The sequence below is a fragment of the Eleginops maclovinus genome, chromosome 3 (assembly GCF_036324505.1).
Source record: "Eleginops maclovinus isolate JMC-PN-2008 ecotype Puerto Natales chromosome 3, JC_Emac_rtc_rv5, whole genome shotgun sequence".
NCBI classification, from domain to species: Eukaryota; Metazoa; Chordata; class Actinopteri; order Perciformes; family Eleginopidae; genus Eleginops; species Eleginops maclovinus.
In genome coordinates this window covers 21,108,036-21,128,006 of record NC_086351.1, presented here as the reverse complement: position 1 = coordinate 21,128,006, position 19,971 = coordinate 21,108,036, and the positions used below count along the sequence as shown (strand labels likewise).

The 19,971-nt window shown below is 39.9% G+C and overlaps 1 protein-coding gene across 1 annotated transcript in view; it reads left to right on the top strand.

The window, feature by feature from the left end:
• Window positions 1-19,971, top strand: part of LOC134862067 (furin-like protease kpc-1) — a 181,542-nt gene that overhangs the window by 113,722 nt on the left and 47,849 nt on the right. The window contains exon 13 of the mRNA XM_063879750.1: window positions 8,888-9,001. Coding sequence (XP_063735820.1) covers window positions 8,888-9,001 — 114 coding nt within the window. The remainder of the gene's footprint in view (window positions 1-8,887; window positions 9,002-19,971) is intronic.

The following is a 19,971-nucleotide window of genomic DNA, read 5'->3' as shown; positions in this document are numbered from 1 at the left end:
CATATTTTAAACTATGAGTATAGTTATAATAATTATATAGTGGCTGACTCCAAGTCTGTGCCCTAAGTGCCTAGATTTTGCATTATGTATAATGGCCAGCAGGTTTGTAGAAGTCTATGAAAAAATTACCCAAAATCTCACAACATTTTTTCCCCTAAATTAATTTATGGTCCAAGTAGCAAGTTTTAAGCCATCTTAAATAAAGCATTATGTTCATTTTGTAAATGATATTCCGCTTTGGAGGTAAATAGTGTTGATTGCTTTGGCTACCGTATGCTTGATAGGTTTCGCTATCACAGGGTTACTCAGTTTTGGATGATGGCAATGTTTTAGTCTTAGAACTTTAACACAGTGTGTTTCAGTTCATGAACATTTATTCAAACATTTTGGTGCCATATAAAAATGCCTTGGTTGTACTTTGTTCCCCCCTCCAGTCTTCTAGCTCCAAAAAAACAAAATGGAAATGGCCAAAATGCCAAACTTGACGCTTCAAAAAGGTAGTCTACAAACCAATAGGTGTAGTCAGTGTCTATGTTGAATTCTTGTGATTAATATATTTAATTACATTTCAGAATTACACCATTTCAGCTTAGGGCTGTCAACAGCACCCAAAGAAAAACACATTCAGTAATCATGGACTCACTTCCGCCCTCCCGCTTTCTCTCTTACTGCCGGTGTCCACTGAATGAAAAGGAGAAATAATGTATAAAGCCTTCTCTGCGGGGAGTTAAGGAGTAATCAGCCAGTGATCTCAGTGGGGAGAGAAAAATGGAAAAGTGAATCCACTTGCTGTAATTGGTCTTAACTCCAACACTCATGTGCCAGACATGCACGCACAAAGACACACACACACACACACACACACACACACACACACACACACACACACACACACACACACACACACACACACACACACACACACACACACACACACACACACACACACACAGTTGTTTCATTTTAAATGCACTGAAGGTCACTGGCATGCGTTCCATCCTACTACAAATATATAGAGATTGGCTTTATGACTTCCAATACATCCAATATTAACATAACTGTGAGGTTCTCTTTGGCATTTTGTAGCGTGTCTTTTTACATAGGCACATCTATAATGTCAGATTCAACAGGTTCATGTTGTGTTGTGAAGGTTTTTGCTCTTTCATACACAGCCTACCTAATCAATACTATAAAAACATCAAGGGAACCTATTAGTTAATTTAACACATTAATATAAAACAGCATGCATCTAAATCCTCAAAGTGAAGACATGTGAAGTCAATGTTTATGAAAGAAAAATTGTAATTCGTTAAATCTACATTAAAATCATTAACTACAGATATTGTATAAATGACACAACAAAAAAAATATATATATTTATGTCATATTTAGGTAAGGTGCACATACATACACGAACATGTTATTTTTATTATTTAAGATCATGTTTTATTGTTCATATGATTATTATTATTACTTACTTATTATTATGATTATATTGCATTTTACTAATATTAAAAATAATATCAGTATAAAAATATCCTTCTCTCCATGTGTAGAAGTACTTTTGTATACTTACCTGTTGGGTAATAGAGTGGTGCAGTAATGAGTCCTAAAACCCGGAAAATACTTAGTTTTGTACCACTTCCATTTCCCTTGTCTTAAAGTCACTGTTTTTGAACATGTTCAGGAAGCCTGAATTAGGGTCTGTATTTAACACAGGAAGAGAAGATCAAAAAAAAAAGTTTCTAGAACATAAAATATTTCAGTGAATACTCCACTAGTGAATGTCTGAAGGTTCTATGTGTCAAAAAAACGGCTGTTGCTAACAAAGGAATAAATGGGACTACCACTTGTCATAACGCTAAACATTAGCTGGCTTTAGCTTAGCAATGTGAATTTGTTATTAGCCAAACGTTAGCTGTTTATTTTTGCTGATTGCGTGTGATGTTAACATGGATATTATCGGGCTGAACAAAATGTTTGAAGTATCATAAACGTGTACTAGCCACAAAGCTAATATTGGCAATGTACTGAAATCCAAAGGGGAAATCCCATTGCTTTTTGGGAAGGGATCCTTTGCGATGCTAACTTCTTGGTCTGCCTACGAAAATACATCATCACTGCACCACTCTGTGGCCATTGAATCCAAAAACGGAAATGCTGATTCATGTATCTGAAAATAAAATACATAAAACAGTGAGAAAATAGGGAATCCGCATGCACATCTGTTGCATTGTACTGTATATGCAGAGTGATCTATATAAAAACAAATACAAAAAGTATCAGTACATCATTTGTCATAAAAGTACAGATATAAACAGCCAACCTGTGTATTGATCTTTCATAAGAACCCAATCATTTATGTGTTTTAATCAGTGAACCAGGAATAGGACAGAATTAAACACACACACAAATAAAAAGAAACAGATCCAAACTGTCCCACACACACACATACACACACACACACACACACACACACACACACACACACACACACACACACACACACACACAAACGGTTGCTTGTGTACACACATACTCATTAACCACAGGAATCAGGGCTACGCCGGTGGAGTGTATTTAAAGGAGATTGCAGGCATGCAGTTATTGGACTTGGCCTAATTGATAAAGCCATTAGTAACACTTGTTCAGATAACATGGGAGGAATCTCAGTCTGCTCACAGTCGCTCCAAATGGGTTCACTTAGGCTTAGAGTGCAGCACATTAAGAGAAGATTACAGAGCGATGTACGCCGTCTTACCAGTCCATGCCTCACTACTGTGAGATTAATAGAGATGAACTAAGGACATAGAACATTGGACACTGTATGTGTGTGTGTGTGTGTGTGTGTGTGTGTGTGTGTGTGTGTGTGTGTGTGTGTGTGTGTGTGTGTGTGTGTGTGTGTGTGTGTGTGTGTGTAGCTGTGCTGCAGTTATAATTCTGTGTGTTTAAATGAGTCTCTGGATGTTTTCATGCATGCATCTACATGTGTTTTTGCACAGTAATGACACACGTCATCTTGTGTGTTGATACATGTTCACATATGCATGGCTTCTAGTGAGCGTTTCTCTCTATATGTGGGTGTCTGTGCGTCTCTGTAAATGAACATCCACAAGTTTCTCTGCCTTTCAACTAAAGCCACAATGTGGCTCTGCAGAAGATGTTAACGCAAAGTGTCCAAGCAGAAGATGTGCATCCTGGGGTTTAAACTGCTGCTTGTCTGGTGCAAACACATTAAACACTGCTGACTAACAAGCTCCACTGTTAGTGATGTCTACTTCACTTCCTGTTCGAATAAAAAGAGATGAACAGGAAAATGGGACATGCTGTGCTTCAGTAGGGCAAGCATTAGGGTGATGGAAACCCATCAATCTCTTTAAATATGGCCATGATCATGCTCATATTTGATGCTACTCCTCGTTTAAATTTGAACTTTTAATGCCACAAATGTACTTATATTTAGATATGACTGATTACATTTGAATCCTGGTTTTTTCCACAAAACCTCAGGTGAACAATTGAACAAAAAATTGGGTTTGGAATTGGGCCTATACATTTTGATTCCCTTAAACTGAATAGTTATAACATCTCAAATTCCTCCAATGTTGTTGAAGATTTATTTTTGCTAAACCTTTAGTGACGTACACAGGAACAGGAGGGTGTATTTAATGTGGATTGGGAAGGTCTGGCCATGGAAAAAGACAGCCCAAGGCCCAAAGCAACATATGTTGTCATTCAAGCTACCAAGTAACAAATAGTCAGTAGAAAAATAATAAAGGACGAAGTCAAGTTATTATTACTAAGAAATAATTTTTGCAAACAGGACATCAAAGGTTCTTTAAGCTCTAAAAAGTTGTAACTTAATCCTAAACCATACGGAAATCTAAGCCTAAAACACTCTATAGCACCAAATCTTAACCAAAGTCACTGTCACTAAATAAGGAACCTTTATTTATAGCAGGGATTTCTTTTTTATGGTTGTGGAAGGCATTTGCTCATTATGTCGCCCTGGAAATGGTAGCATCAGCTCAGAAAAAGCATTGTAAAGGGCAGTTACAAACAGTGTTTTGGAAAAATACCAATATTATTGGTTCCTTCCATACAGTTATAATGCTCCACTGAAACTGATTTCTACAATAAGAAACTAAACAAATAAATATTCAACCTACTGAAATATCTGTAATGTATTGATGTGTTCTGACATAAACAAATCAAATCAAAAGAGCCTTACATGAAACTAGAAAAGGACAACATTGACTGGATGATATCTGATTTTCAAAAGGCAATTACTGCAAAGCCGACTGATCCTGTGTTACATATGTTCATCGTACAGCGTTTGCAAACACACAGTATATCGAATCAAAGGATTATGTGGTCTGTGCTCCCTGCAGAATTTCATTTTCGATGGTTGTTTACCAGAAAAGAAATGTGGAGTGAGATGCTTCTAAATGATCGGGAGCTGACAGTGTTTTCCTCCGAGTCCTGATCTCTCCCTCTTCCCTCACCCCTTCATCTTTCTGTCCCCTCCATTGCCCATCTTTTGCATTTATCTCCCCTGGGCTGGACACTTTGTCCTTGCGCTCCCTGTCTCCTCCTCCTCCTCCTCCTCCTCCTCCTCCTCCTCCTCCTCCTCCTCCTCTCTGCCTGGGCCGAGTGTGAGTGATAAATTATTCGTGGGCATGCTCCGAGGGCCCAGGGCTGCTCATTCCTGCACACAGAGGACTAGCATTGATCCGGCCTGTGGTTCAACTTAATTGGAAACCCAGTTACACCAGCTACAGACACACTCCAACACGCACAGCGCACACACACAAGCGCGAACATGCATTTACTGTCTAATGTAAAGCAATGTTAATACACACATACGCGGCATTGTACAGTAATACACCCGTGTATAGGTGCGCCGTTATTACAAATGTCAACATAATTATACAACACACACACACTCAGACACGCAATCCCCACATGTATTCATGCATTAAAGTGTTGCAGAATTAGCATCTGCCTAAGCTTCCGCTACAGTGTGCATGTTTTATGATTCCTAGTTCATATTCAAGTAGTATTTTGCACACACGTGTTTCTTATGAGCCACTGTATACTAATACAAACACTCCAATATCAAAACGTTAAAAAAATCACTGAAGTGCATGAAGTGACACACACAGACAACTGGATGTTCGCAGATCTTTGCACACACACACTTTATAGTCACTAAGCCTGCATTCTAAGCAGCACTAAAGAGGAGTAACAGTCCACAGTGGAGCAATATGGAGGCCCAGGGTTATCGATTGGACTGAGACACTGACTATCATACAGCTAATAGATTACATCAGACACATCGGAGCAGCCCAGTCAATGAGGCCTGATCCTATTAACTGGGGATTTGTAAACAGTTGTGTGTTCACTGTGACGGCTGCTGTGCTGCTTTGTGAGCCTTGGCGAGGGGATGAAGGCTGCGAGGGTCTGGAGGAGGATCGTATATCAGTGCAGTCGGTCCCATGCTGCTACCAACCCCAGTCCAGGCATGTTCATTGGTGTGCTGGAAAACATGCTTTCCTTGTATTGTCTTTGTAACAGGGACGGCGTTTTTCTTCTCTATTGGTGTCAATCCTTCGGAGGTTTAATGTTGTAGTGGAATTTCTTGCATGAGTTGAATGTCAGTGGCTGTGTTCTAAATTGCAAACTAAAAAGGTAAATCAGCGATTAAGTACAGTATATTATAAGCAACAGACTTTTACACTGGACTCATTTTGACCTTCATGATTACGTCATGGTGTGAGCTTTAGCCAAAACAAAGGAAAGACTAACTCAGGTTTGCAGACTAAAGTTACTACACATTGCAACATTTAGCTGTGGTTGCTAGCATCAAATAGGTAATGGTTCAAACTTTAAAATGTTATCACATATACAAAATAAAAGTATTGGACTGACAAACGTCAAAAATGCTCACATTCGCGAATTCTTAGAATAACATATGGTTTTGTGATGCCCAACTCATCACAAAGAAGAAAATGTGAGGGTTCTCTCGTAACTCACATTTCCACCGTAGATGATCCTTTTAGATTATCCATCTGGTTATTGTTAAAAAAAAAAAGTATTTTATCTGACATAAATGCATATTTGGCTGTTGGGGATTTACAGTAACCTCACTTATCATACTCAGCTGATTTTTTTTAACCAGTTTAAGTTAAAAAAGTCATTGTGAATTCTTTGTGAAATGTTATTTTTGATTAAATCAATGTGGTAACATCAGGATTACATCATGGTGTTAGCTTGAGCCAAATCAAAGGAAAGACTATATCAGATTTCTAGGCTCAAGTGACTACACATGGCAAAATGTAGCTATGGTTGCTAGCATCAATGATGCAAAAATAACATTGATGTTGAAATAACATCAATGTTATTTTTGTGTGGTCACAGATGAAAGGCAAATCTCGTGCTTTTCACTGTTGGAACACTCGTTACTCCACTTAGCTCTCTAGTCAAGTGTTCATGACCATGAGAATGCACGGACATTACCAAAACTTTGAAACTGATCAGTGCATGGTTGATTTGTTTTTGGGTAAAAAGTTCGGGTACCTTAGGAAATACATTTAGGAAATAGAATGTGCTCTGTTTATTTGAATGCATGCAAGGAAAATAATTGGTCCCTAAAATTGAAGAAAGTGTGGCTTAAAGAAACTTGACTATCAATTACAGCTACAATAAAGCCTTTTATATTCTAAAAATGATGAAAGGTTTATAGGTTTATATTAAATAGAATCAGTGTAGCACTAATTATTACAGTACAGGGGGATTACAGTTAAAAGAAACACAAATTAACCCTGGGAATTGTCTAAAAGGATCCTTTGCTTTAGCTTTTATTTATTCTACATGAGCTGCAAATCATATTCCATAAATAGTAGTTTTGTGTTTTCCTTGCAGCAAAGCCCAAAAGGAGGAAAAAACACACGGTCCACAATTGTTACAGAGTGTTAGTGCAGAGGAACACAGTGCCACCTCCTCACCAATGAACAGCTCAGTTCATCTAAAGTCCATTAAAGCATAAGCAATACTTCAGTTCAACCAGCACTACGGTGGATGCTGGTCGTCGTTTTTTTTCTTCTTTAGATTCATTTCGTGGCCTAAACTTATTCACATGTCCCTTCAGGGTCTGTGCAGCAAAGAGGAGTGAAAACACAGCGGGAGAAAGAGAGTTAGCAGTAAACTGGGTTCTCAGGCAGCGCTGTGTTTTTAAGAGCAAAACGACTTTTCCAAAATAAATAGATCTGTGTCGCGGACTGCTAGGAGAAACGCCCTCGGTTCAATAATTAATTCCCGAGTCGAGGGTTTTGGAGAGCCGCTGATTGGGCTGATTCTTTTTTTTTATTCTGTTATGATACAAAGGAGGCCGTTTGAAGTAATTTGTCCCAGAGAGAGCTGCTTGGAATACCATACATGCTTTGATTTAGCAAAGCAAATTTAATTTTGTTTGCTTTATGCAAACCAGCCAGGGCCGCGGGGGTTTCTCTGATTCCACCAGAGGGGTGATGGTGGTTGTGGTGGTGGTGGTGGTGCTGATGATGGTGGTAGTGGGGGGGATGCACATAACAGAATCACGCTGCTGCCACTAATATATAATACACACTCATACACACAGCGCATGCAGTGAGCGGCAACAGATCAAGAGTACAAAGCCTATTCCCCCCCAACACACGCACACACCAATCCCTTTGAAATCAAAGCTTAAAATAATTGTTTGTGCGTTGTGTTTTGTTTCACTCTATCCGTCTATTATTAGTGTTACTGGTATTATTCCTATCATGTTGTTTTAGCTGCCTGCTCTCGCTGCTTGCCGGGGTTTTGTTTTATGCCGCTAATGAAAGCTTCTCTCCCCGCTTTTGTTCTGCTTCTGGTTTTTTTTCCAATACGTGAATGGAATACATCTGTTTATATCTATGCCTGATATTTCCTGAGACCCCCAACAGCACGATAATGAAGAGGCTACTTGTGATTCAGTAGTTAAGGGGTTTTTTTCTTTACAAATTTGTGCAAAAGCATTAAGATATACCTTAACAAATGTGACCAGGCGTTCGTTATGTATTGCAGTTATGTCATTAATGATAGAGTCGTTAATTACCTTTCTTGTGTTCTGTGCTGTCCGTGTACAGATGTTACACAAACAGTGGAGGTATTTCATCTCCGAAAGAGAGAAGGCTATTCAGAACAGGTGGCAAAGCGGTTTTCTCATACTCCATTCAACTCGTTTTTTCTTTTAAAGGAACAATAATGAGTGGATAAAGCAGAAAAACCCAATTTCCTTTATGCTTTTTATATCCCGCAAAAGCCCTCGTTGACGGCCCTTTGGTCTTTTGTTATAGAAAACTGAGCTAATATCCTCCAGCTCTCGGCGCAGTTTAAAGGTCTTAATTGGATTCCATTAGTATATTGCTTGACATGACACTTGAGTCCGCTCTATTAGAATTCCCCTGCCTGGGATTAGAAAGAAGACTTTTTTCTGCATTCGACTCTCTGGGCTCTTTTGTTACATCTCAAATATTCTTTGTTGGATTCACAGTTTTTCAGTGACACCATTATTAAAACCGTGAGCTTGACTTAAACAGGTGCTTTTATGTCTAGAGGACCTGCTGTAAAGGTATGGCATTGTCTCATCGGTGCAGTTTATGTATCAATAAACGCCTTAATACAGTATGAGCATAACTGATAGAATGTGCTGCTGCCCCATAAAACTCCTCCATCCTTTTTCCATACAAGACCAGAGCCCAGGTTCGGCTCCCCTGCTGAACTTCAGTGTTGAAGTGTTTCCTCCGTGTTTTCACGCGGTGTAGAACAAGGGCCAAAGGAAAGGTGGTTTGATGATTTCTTTGTTTCATGTCTCCTGACCCAGTCCTGAGCTGACGTGGAGAGATGTTCAGCATCTGATCGCCAACACAGCACAGATCCCCGACCCCAAAGAGCCTGGCTGGAACATCAACGCTGCAGGATACCATGTTCACCATAGGTACTGTGTTACATCCAATCTTTTTCAAGACACATGTTGGGTATGATTATTGGGGTTACTTTCAATCCTAGAGTCCAGCCTACATTCTGCCCACTTCCTAAATGAGACTAACATGTAAACTGTTAAAAACCAGATCACCACTTTGGTTCTTTAATAGCATAGTGATCTACCATGCTAAGCTAAAACCCATGATTAGTTGTTGCTATGGATATCTAAGAGGCATTCGACAATCATGGTTGTGTACTTTTTAAGCAATAGTTTGATATTCTGGGAAATGTGTTTTTGCATTTTCTTTTATATTTATATTTAGAAGATATCAGTCTTATATCTCAAGAGTAAATAGGATGCTACAGCCAGTAGCAGTTTAGCTTACAGTAGCTTAGCATAAGATTTCCCAAAAAGTTGTCCTGACTCTCCCAAAACACAGTGAACAAAACAAACAACTAAACAACCAGTTCCTTCAAAACTTATAATATCTCATATATTCAGTCCGTTCAAACTATTTCTTAGCCAGTCAACAACTGTATGGTTTCCTGGAAACCACCAAAGACTTCATGAAGTCACTGCTCCACGACAACAAATCCTTTGGTACTACAATTCACCCGGTTAGCTACTTCCCCCTCTTTCTAGTCTCTTTTGCTAAGTTAAGCATCTTCTTGTCGATCTCTTGCTACTCCTACTGATACTCTCAACTCATCTTTTGAGATGTTGATGCACATAAATGCTATATGGAACACTAATATTGATATAGAACCCTTGGAGGAGTGTCAGGCAGGGGTGTTTGGGAGAGAAACTCCCTCTGCGGGGACGTATGGTATTTTGGCTTTTGCAGACCATTTACATGCACTAAAACCTATAAAACACACTACAGGAAAGGGAAAACCCCAAAAGGCATAATATAATGCCCTTTAACATCTCCTCGTATCACTTCATTAATCTGGGAGGAAAAAAATGTAATACTTATAAGCTTCTGAATGCTACATAAACAACCTCAGTTCAAAAAAACCCTTCAGATTGTAGTTTGGAATTAAACTGAAAAGTCTGTTGTATATGAGTGATACTGAAGTGCGTTTTGGGTGTTTTATAGATGTGTTTCCCTCTAGTGTTTTACCTTAACTGCTTGTCTAAAATAATAGCTGCAACAGTTTTATGTATCAAACTGAGGAGTTACTTGTGCTAAGTTTACTCCAGTAAACAATCCTCGACGATCACACTGTCAGTGTCATCTTCCATTTGTTTACTGCTGTATTTGCCACGTGCACATACACAACTTTAATGTGAACACTCTCCTCGTATAAAGCGCTTCAACCACAAAAAGCATCTGTTTTATGACAGTTGAGACAGGTGATCTTGTCCGGGGAGGAGTGTCATTGTAATCCTCTAATGTTATTATCACACCCACAGCGTGTTTGAGTGTCTGCACCTGCTCTGATTTATACACACAGAGGCTGGAGGAAATGGAGCTTCTCCCTGTGACTGAATGAAGCATGAATCTGGGGAGGGAGGGAGCGCGAGTGAGCCCCATGCACCTCCAGACATCGTATAAACGCTTTTACAATGCTTTTACAATGTCAGCCGGGCGATGACATATCGGTAATCAGTCATAGCGTTTGTGATGTTTTTCCTCTGCTCTCTGTCTCACTCACCTTAACATTTCCTCTCCCCATCCTGACTCTTACTCACTGTCAACACCCCTCTTTCTGTTCCCTGTTTCATCCTTTTATTCCCTTCTTGTTTCTCTCCTCCATCCCCTCTATTCGCAGCATGCCTTGTAATAAAATAGATTGTAATTACTGTGTTGCTGAGAGAAGAATGGATTAATTAAAACATAATGATGCCGATCACACCAGCGGGCGTTTTTTGAAATCTGTCCATTTAGGGGCTGCGGCTGAGGACTCGTAATGCCCAGATCATACTGCAGCGGCCACGCTAATTATGAAGAATGGTTTATTGCATGGGGAAGGAAGGATGGACTGGACTAGTGCAATGAGCACAGGGTCACTTAACATCAATGAGGTTGTTACAATGCATTAAAGATTAGATGTGATATCTGTAATGAGAGGAACCATGTTTAGGGAAATTGAAGATAACACTTAATGCTTATTGGCTTTAGTGGGAACTAAGTGATATTTATTTGGATTCTGTAGGTGTTTGAGTCTGATGAAGGTGAAATAGCTAAGAGGCATGCAAACAGACATAACAAACAAATGAAATGTTCTCCAATTTCACAACACATTCTTTAAAGACATAATATGCTCGTTATAAGGTTAATATTTGTATGTTGTGCCTTTACTGGGACAAAAAACTGTTTATTTTTCTTATACTGCCTGAGCTGCAGCACCTCTTTTGACCCTCTGTCCGAAGCCAGAGCCCAGTCTCCAGTCTGATCCTAGCCAATAGAAGCGCGAGTGTTACTTAGTGATGTGACTGGAGGGTTTTCAGGCAGGAGGGGAATTTTTGGGAGACACACTCCCACTGGAGGGAAAACCCAAGGAAGTATAAAAGGGCCCCAGTAATTAATTTTCTTGTGTCCCTTGGAAACTTCCATTGTCTTGCCTTTGACTTGAAGTATTTAAGGACTGTCTATGGGTTTTCAAAGTGGAAGATGTTTTCTTTATTTGCATATTTGTATTGCGTAAAACGTAGTTTATTTGTCTCTTTTCTGCAACTTTAGATTGTGGTCTCAAGTGATAATTGCTCAATCCAAATTCAGATAGACATCTAGATTACATCTAGTCTAGATTGGATAGACATACTGTTTGTGGAGAGCAGACATTCCTCTGTTTGATTGAAAGCTTTCAGCATGACGTGTTGGAGATGATATCACAGCAGTTATGAACACTATGTTATTTGAGAATCCCCCCTACACTGGTATGTTCTGCAGTGGAAAATGACATAGAGAATTGATCCGGTACCAAAAGGGAGGCATCTCATGCTTTGAAAACATCTAGCATTTACCTACAGTTTGATGACATTAGCCATTATAAGCTAATGGGGAATCCCAGCCAAAGATGCCCCATAGCAGGAAAAGGCTGAAGTGTGTGTGAGCAACAGTGTTCTACGATTTTAAATGAAGAAGTATGAGGAAGAATGTGTAATTCCTTCCTTAGAAAGTAACACAATTACACTTTAAACAAGGAAATAGAATGAAGATACTAATTATAACCTCTTTAAAAATGCCACAGGGTTGGGTTTGAGGACACAGTAAGAGAAGCATGGCTTTGTGAAAGATGAAGGAAAATAATTCCATATAGATGTTGGGGGGTTGGCATTGATGTGTGTGAATGTATATGTGTGTGTGTTTGGGGATTTGGGGGGCTGTTGGATGGGTGGTTGCCTTATCCCAGAGTTCCCATCTGTGTGACCTCCATATGGAATGGGAGGTTTAGAATATGTGATGTTGGGAAGTGCCCCCCCCCCCCCCCCCCCACCCATAACATCCTCAGCTCCCCCTGCCATGACGACAATAAACATGTCAGCCGCCACACGCCAGAGCAATCTGCAATCAGATTTACTGTGCATGAAATATGGTGGTGCTTTTATTGGTCCAAAGACTTGTCACTCATAATTTATAGGCTGTTGCCAGGCCGGCTGTGATGTCAGTGAGCTCCCAGCACCCTCGGGAGAATCAAAAAGGGGGAAAGAGATAGGGGTGAGGGGTTGTGGTTAGGTGGGGGGTTTAGAGATATAAGAGGACAGAAAATCTCTGTGTGTGTGCGAGCAGAAAAAAGGGAATGAGGGGGGAAAGGTGATGGAAATGGGTGTAAAAGGGGGAAAAAATAACACGCATCCATCCTCTCCTCTCTGTGGTGAGTTTATCAGGGTGAGGGAGCGAGAGTGTCAGTTTTTTCCAGGGCCTGCACAAATGGATCTCCCCCTCCCCTCCTCTTCTCTCCTCCAGCGATGCTTGCTATCCTTTGAACACTGACACCTATTGATCACATGGTTGACGGAGGAAAAATCTTCTTTTTTTTAATCTGCGATTCACATCTCCACTTGAAGCCTCGCTGACCCAGAAATAGAAAGTCTGGAGTTGCACCGGAGGGATGACGTACGGAGAAGAAGCAGGATGTCCAAACAGGCTTAATTTCATTTAATCTCTTCTGATAGCATAGGTGAAACTACAGTAATTATCCTGTGGGAGATTTAGATAGAAAATAACAGCGGCGGGGTAGATCAAAGAAACTCTGCCCTCTCTGCAAAGACAAAGTGAAAATCAAGGAGAATGCATGAGTGGTAAAACGCTATCTTGCAAAAAAAAAAAGGAACTTGTATGGCATTAAGAAATGAGATAAGATTCAATCCCTCTTTTGAAAAATGATACCCAGCTCACAGAGAACTATTAGAATGTTTACATTTGCGGCATTTTGTTCCATATCAAAATAATTAATTGCCTCCATTTTCAAATTAAAAGTACATTACAACACAATTAAGGATGCAAATGAGTCTGGGCCTGTCACGAGGAGCCGGGGAAAAGTGAAAGAGTGACGGCGCTGATGTATGAGCGTTTGCGTGCTTTTTTGTGTATTAGGTGTGTCGCAATGGATCATTGTGTAAGAGCATGTGTGTGTGTGTAAAAAATGCTGCCTTTATTGAAGAAGATTGCCGAAAATGCATCAGCATAGGGAAATAAATCAGAGCTCTGCGGTGATAAACAACAGAGTAATTAGGTCACTCTTGCCTCAGTAACTGATCGACCAGAGGAGCAGATACTATGTTATTCCTATTGTGTTAAAGGCTTCTGTCAGCAGTCAAAAAAAAAAAATCCCCCAACATAAACACACACTTTTACACACACACATTTCTCTATCCCTGCCTCTTTTCAAGGGGCTCTGACCTCCAACGAGCCTGTTCCGTAAAAGATGTCTACATCGCGCCAGAAACCTGGGACAGTAAAGCATAATTTTGTCATAACCTTCCCTCTTTGGAGGGAAAACAGATATAAAAGTATATAGCCTGTGGTTTACGGCGAGTCCCCCTCACCCAGCCTGGCAGCAGCACGCAGGGCTGATGGATGCCGGGCGTCGGCCCACTTTTAATTGCTCGTAAATTTTTGATCCAGGGAAAACGCCACGTTCTCCTTGTCCCTCGGCGACATGGGTGACGGAGCCGCTCAGGAGGGAATAAAAGAGCCTCGGTTAGGAACACAGAAAAGATGGGATACACAGAGACACAGCAACACTCTTCGAGAGATACATCCACTTCAGTATCTCAGGTCAGGATGTAGAAGACTTTGTGAGTTCATAAGTATAAGTATGATTCACTTTGAGATAAGGAAAATTCCTCTACAGTTTTTTACAACAACGAAACAGAAAAGACAACCTTTCATTAAATGTTTTTTTTTATAAAAGATGCCAAATGCCATCCTTATCTTCTAAATATTAACATCGTTTCCCTATAATTTGAACAGCAAATATGTTTTGTAGGAAACATAATGCAGTTCAGATTTTTAAACCAACTTGATAAGTAAAGATTTCTAATCTGTTAACACACAGTATGTTAATACTAATACTTCACTTTCAATAAAAAAGTATTTTCAAATAGTAAACTGAATACTATTAAAGCTTTTGGGGGGTTTTCTGTAGTGTGTTATATAGGTTGTTGTGTATGCTAACATCTTTAAGTTCCCTCCAGATGGAGTTTCTACCCCGGAAACACCTCTATTGGACTCCTTTGTTTACTACCGTAACATAATAACGTCACTATGTGACACTCGTGCCTCTATTGGCTAGCGTGCCAACAAAGTGTACATGATATGCTAATGTCGGGACATCTCTAGGCAATAGACCAATAACAACAAAGCCGGCCAGCCATCCAATCAGAGCAGACTGGGCTCTGGTTTCAGACAGAGGGTGAAAAAAGGTACTGCATCACAGGCAGTATGAGAAAAATAAAGAGCTTTTTGAACATTAAAGCATGGAGACATGTCAAAGTAGAGGCACAAAATACAAATAGGAACCTGAAACTGAACAGAATATATCCTCTTCAAATGTTGGTCTCAGTGTGGATCACTACCACACATCAGTTAGCTATAGCCCTTTCTTTTTTATATAAGTAGAGGTATGATCGAAGGAAAGAAAGGTATTGTACTTTTTACTCCATTACTCCCGCAGAGACTCATTGCACAAACCGTCCTTGTGAAGCACTTACTGTGGCTGAAGAAACCTCTATCTAAAAGGACCCTCTAACAATGTGCAGTAAGCTGCATTTGCATACAGCTCTCCTTCTCTTCGTTTACTGTGGAACAGTCCTTTAAGTGCCCGTACAGCGTTGACAGTAATGGAGATGGGATTGAAAAATGGGGTTTAAAAACCATCTCTGCAGACTTGTGACTGTTGCCAAGCCTAACAGATGCTCATCTGATCAATTTCTTACCCCGTTTGTCTTCCTCGCGGGATGAAAATAGAGGAGATAAATATAGGTTCATCCCACCATTTGCTTGTTCGTTGTGGTAAGGTTCGACATCCTGCCGAGGATTTTGATTATTTCCCTCTAGTGTGTCAGACTCTGTCTAGCCCCAGATCTCTATCACTATTTTCTCCTTTTTTCTGTCTTTGTTGCTTTTTTCTCTCCTCCTCCACCTGCTGTTTGTGTTGTTCCAGTCTCATTTGGCGGGTTTGAACTCACCAGGTTTGGCCTGTTGTGACCTATTTCCTTCTCTCATCGATCCCGACTCTGTGTCCCCCCCCCTCTCCCCCATGGTGGTCAAAATCAAGACACATGCTGATCATCCACTGGTCACATTGCGGGCCAGAGGTCAAAGGGAGCTGGCACTGATCATCGTTGCATCTGAATGTGTGTGTGTGTTTGTGTGTGTATGGACAGTAATAAAGGTTCTACTTTTTGAGTTCCATCAGACAAAATCCTGCGTGTATAAATCACTTTAATCCATCATATACGTGTTGCTGACAAAACAGGTTTTAATTATACAGTTTTTTCCTTTACCTCGATTTAAATGGGGGTGTAAATTAATATACATGCATTACTGATAGAGGAAGCTCTGAACAGATACAAATATGTGCAGTTATCGTATTTATCAATGTTTTTTTACCTTGTTTAGAAAAAAAAGGGGGGGGGGAGTTCGGGAGATTACCCTTGCAGGCACAAAAACCAATATCACACACTACATGAAAGGGAAAACCCCCAAAAGCCCCACCAAATGTGACATAAATGGACAGAATCTCCTAGTAGTGAGAGTATCCACTTTACCACAGTTTTCGCATCATGATGATGGTCATCCATCCATCCCCTTATTTCACCGTTATAGTGACTTTGGTACAGTCCTCCTGGAGGCTGACCAACACACAGCCCCAGAGCGCTCCTCCACTGGGCACAAAGGGAGAGAGACGGGTGAGTCTGATCAACCCCAGCAGTGTCAGCCCAATTACTCATTCTCTTAAAGGGCTATTAAAACATAATTGCCCGGCGATTTACATCCAAGTTAACGTGGCCCTGAGATAATTTATTATTTTCCATAAGCCCTTTCTTTTGTGTGCTGACTGAAAGAGTATTGAGGGGGGGAGAAAGAGAGGGAGACTGTAATTTCCTGAGTCATGAAGAAAGGCATGTTGGCAGCCCGGTGTAATTGTTTAAACCCCACTCTCAGACACCTTCCAGTCACCCCCTTTTAATCCTCGTTATCGCTCTCATTAGCCCGGGGTCAGGGGTCAGCCAGCTCCCCCTAGAAACACAAACATAGAGCTGGGAAGAGGGAGGGGTGGATGGTGGGAGGATAAAGCTGGGGTGGAGATAGACATTTCCAACTACAGTACTGGCTAGATGTTCCACTAACTGCTTTACCCACCTTTTTATTAGTTACTTTCCAAAAATGTACATGGTTTAATTTTTTTATATTGATTATAGCTATGTGATATGCAGAAATACCAACAAATATTCAAAGTTGGGTTTTGATTTGTATTCAACCTTGAACAAACTAGCCAAACATATTTTTCAGTGAAAGCTGTGGTTCTCTTTCGTTATAATTTTAATATCATTTTTTTTTTTAATCAGAAAAGCCTTAGACGGTCTATATTTTAAATAAAAGTAACTAAATGTTTACATCAGTCAAGTAACTATATAAATTAAATAATTCCTCAGTGTCAATACACTCATTCCTCCAATAGCAGTTTATGTTTGAGACAATATGCCGCAATTTAACATACGTATGTTGCAAACCAAGCTTAACTTAAAGACAGCTTTCAGATTAGTTATTTTAAAAATAGTGCATGTGTAAAACTGAGCAATATTGATGATAGACAATGTTTGTGCTAGTTGATCAGGTGCATTGATTATTATTGAGTATTGGCTTGATACTCACAAGGTGTTACTGTTGTGCAAATTACAGTAAAGAGCAGAGTTCAGCCCTGGCACAGAGAGCAGGGGAGAGGCTGCAGAGTGCTAATCAATTACACCAAAACATTTAATAAGTACCAATGAAACAAGCAGTAACGTCCAGATTATCAATACAAAAAAATGTATTCTTTAGACTCCTTTAATAAAGTGTTTTGGTACCCATCCCTACTTCTGATACATGATTTTAATTGTGTAATACTCAGAATATGAACTTTGCCTTGTTTGCTGCTAGAGGCTGTTACTGTGGTGTTTTTGTCTTGAAGTTGGGACATTTGTTATTTGGTCCATGTTATTCTCTGCTTCTTCTTATATACAGTTGGGTTGAAATACAACATAAATGCCTATTTGGGAATATATGTTGACCTCTTTTCTGGAATACACCTTTAAAATACCTATTTTTTTCAGAGGGCACATATTACATGCTAACTAAGCTTTAGTTCTGTGGAGTTGGAACCATTATAACTAAGGAAACCAAACAAAAAGCTGAACATATGGAGAATTGTCCACTGACCAACCACAGGATGCTACTGACTTTATGTAGATGATACTAACCTACAGCGAGGTGGCCCCCGTTGAATTTTCATCAAAATGTGCCCACTCATTTCCGTTTTTCTCTTTGTTTAAAATGTAACTGTTATAAGACAACTTTAGTGTCTATGTGTGTCCGCTTTTACTTTACTATTAATATACAGTTTGAACTTAACGTAACAAAACAATTCACACATTATTTATTGTTCTTTTCTTCCTTGGTCATTACATCTATCTCTGATCCTGCTCACCTCTGCTCTGTCTGCAGGAACCACAACCTTGTTTTCCCCCCAGTGTCCCTCTCTAATTGAAGCTAATAAAGATCAATTAAAGTCATTAAGGGTTTTTCCTAAATGAGGCTGGCTACTAAATGCATTAGCAGATTATACAGTATGTCTTTCTCAATATAGATGCTATATTTGTCTCTCTCTCTTTATCCTTACATTGCATGCACTGGGGACTGTCGGGGTCTTCGGGGGGCCAGGGTCTTTCGAGGGTCACATCAATGAACACTACTCCTGGCTGTTGTTGGAGCAGACATTTACTACATCTGAGGCCAATACCAGTATGTCTGCATATGCGTACTTTAAAGTAGAAAAAGGATTTCCACATACCCTTTTGCTGAGCAGTGTGTTATATTAAAGGACACGCTGTAGATTACCATAAGACCAATCCACCAGTACTCAGCGTTACTGCATTATCCAGCTACTGTAGCACTAGAGCTCTATTTTTACTCCAGATTCAACAGCAAACAGGCGATGTGACTGAGTGATAAGAGAGATGAGGGAGAAGTGACCCATTCACAGGACAGCAGGGAGCCTAATGGTGCTACCAGGAGCTGTCTGGCTGTGTGTGTGTGTGTGTGTGTGTGTGTGTGTGTGTGTGTGTGTGTGTGTGTGTGTGTGTGTGTGTGTGTGTGTGTGTGTGTGTGTGTGTGTGTGTGTGTGTGTGTGTGTGTGTGTGTGTGTGTGTGTGTGTCTGAGAGGATAAATGTTAACATCTCAATGTGCTTGCAAATCCTCTACCTGTGAGAATACAATGTGCGTGTGTGACTAAGAAACCCTTTCTCCTACAAAATCATTCATATACAATTATGGGAACCAAGGGAATCTCTTTCTTATAACATCTTTTTGCAGGTTTTTACCATTCAGAGTTCATATGAATATGTATTTATAGGTGCAACTGTCACCAAAATGTATTTCCCACTGGGATTAATACAGTTTCTGGATTGATTGAAAAAATTAAAGAAAAGAAAATGAAAAATGCAACAAAACTACTCACTTAAAGGTGCCATAGAATGGAAAACTGTATTTACCTTGGCATAGTTGAATAAGGAGAGTTCGTACATTGAACTGACATACCGAGATCCTCAAACACCATTGTTTCCTCCTTCACGTGCAAATCATGAATATGCATATCACAGCAGTAAAACAGTTGAATTACAACAATCCCTGTGTGTTACGTCACACACGGTAGTCCAGACCCAACGTTTCCGCTACTGGAAACACTAACGCTAACACTTACCACTCCGTAACGTTGCTCTCCAATCTCCGACCAACTGGTTGTTCTTCAAATTCACCAACTCTGAGGCAGCCATGGAATGCTCCTTGTAAACCAGCCAATCAGAGTAGAGCTCTTCCTAATTATTTAAATGAGCCCCCAAATAAGGCAATTCAGCTTCATTCCAGGACCAAATCATAGGATTGTAAATGAGCCTGAAAAACCGTATCTGGACAGTTTTTGGATCAACGAAAGTTATATACCTTCTTTGTAGAAATCAGAGAACAATTTAAAATACCAGATAGATGCTTTCTATGGCACCTTTAAGTCAAGATAAAAAAAAACATGGTTTGACGTAAAATAGTGACGTTGGTTCATTTAAGTTACCGACAAACATTTAAAATAGACAATAAGGGTTTTCATTATTCCAGTCTTGTGTTTGTCCCAACTTTACATTACATATCATTGTATTTAGCAAGTGTTACTTTTCTTTTTCTATTGTCCAAGTTGTAAGCGGAACAAGTGGGTTTTCAGTTTGCGACAGAAGATATGTAGACTCTCCGCTGTCCTGATAGCAGTGGGAAGCTGGT